Genomic DNA, 352 nt, shown 5'->3' with positions numbered 1-352 from the left:
AGATGTCACCAACGTGGCCATAGGAGCTGTCACGCTGCTCATCAGCCTCTGTGGCCTGGCAGGGAATGGGGCTGTGCTCTGGCTCCTTGGTTTCCGCATTCCCAGGAGCCCCATCACCATCTACATCCTCAACCTGGCTGCTGCTGACTTCACCTTCCTCCTCTTTGCAGTCCCCTTTGCTGTGCTCTACCTGCTGGAGGATGTATCCTGCTCCATGATCATGCCCCTGACATACCGGGGCTTGCTTTTCCCGGTGTCAGTGCTCTCCTACATTGTGGGCCTGTACCTGCTGACGGCCATCAGCATCGAGAGGTGCAGGTCCATCCTCTGCCCACTCCGCTGCCGCTTCCAC

At 58.8% G+C, this 352-nt stretch overlaps 3 protein-coding genes across 4 annotated transcripts in view; all 3 read left to right on the top strand.

The window, feature by feature from the left end:
• Positions 1-352, top strand: part of LOC103614718 (mas-related G-protein coupled receptor member H-like) — a 24197-nt gene that overhangs the window by 9159 nt on the left and 14686 nt on the right. The window lies entirely within an intron of this gene.
• The window catches only part of LOC103614720 (proto-oncogene Mas-like), a 16276-nt gene that overhangs the window by 7610 nt on the left and 8314 nt on the right, over positions 1-352 (top strand). Inside the window, exon 2 of the mRNA XM_017732993.1 lies at positions 171-323. Coding sequence (XP_017588482.1) covers positions 215-323 — 109 coding nt within the window. The 5' untranslated portion in view covers positions 171-214. The remainder of the gene's footprint in view (positions 1-170; positions 324-352) is intronic.
• Positions 1-352, top strand: part of LOC103614721 (mas-related G-protein coupled receptor member H) — a 6391-nt gene that overhangs the window by 1281 nt on the left and 4758 nt on the right. The window lies entirely within an intron of this gene.

This window comes from Corvus brachyrhynchos, unplaced genomic scaffold (genome assembly GCF_000691975.1).
Source record: "Corvus brachyrhynchos isolate BGI_N302 unplaced genomic scaffold, ASM69197v1 scaffold315, whole genome shotgun sequence".
Classification (NCBI taxonomy): domain Eukaryota; kingdom Metazoa; phylum Chordata; class Aves; order Passeriformes; family Corvidae; genus Corvus; species Corvus brachyrhynchos.
Note: the sequence above shows the minus strand (reverse complement) of the source record. Positions and strands in the feature narration are given on the sequence as shown.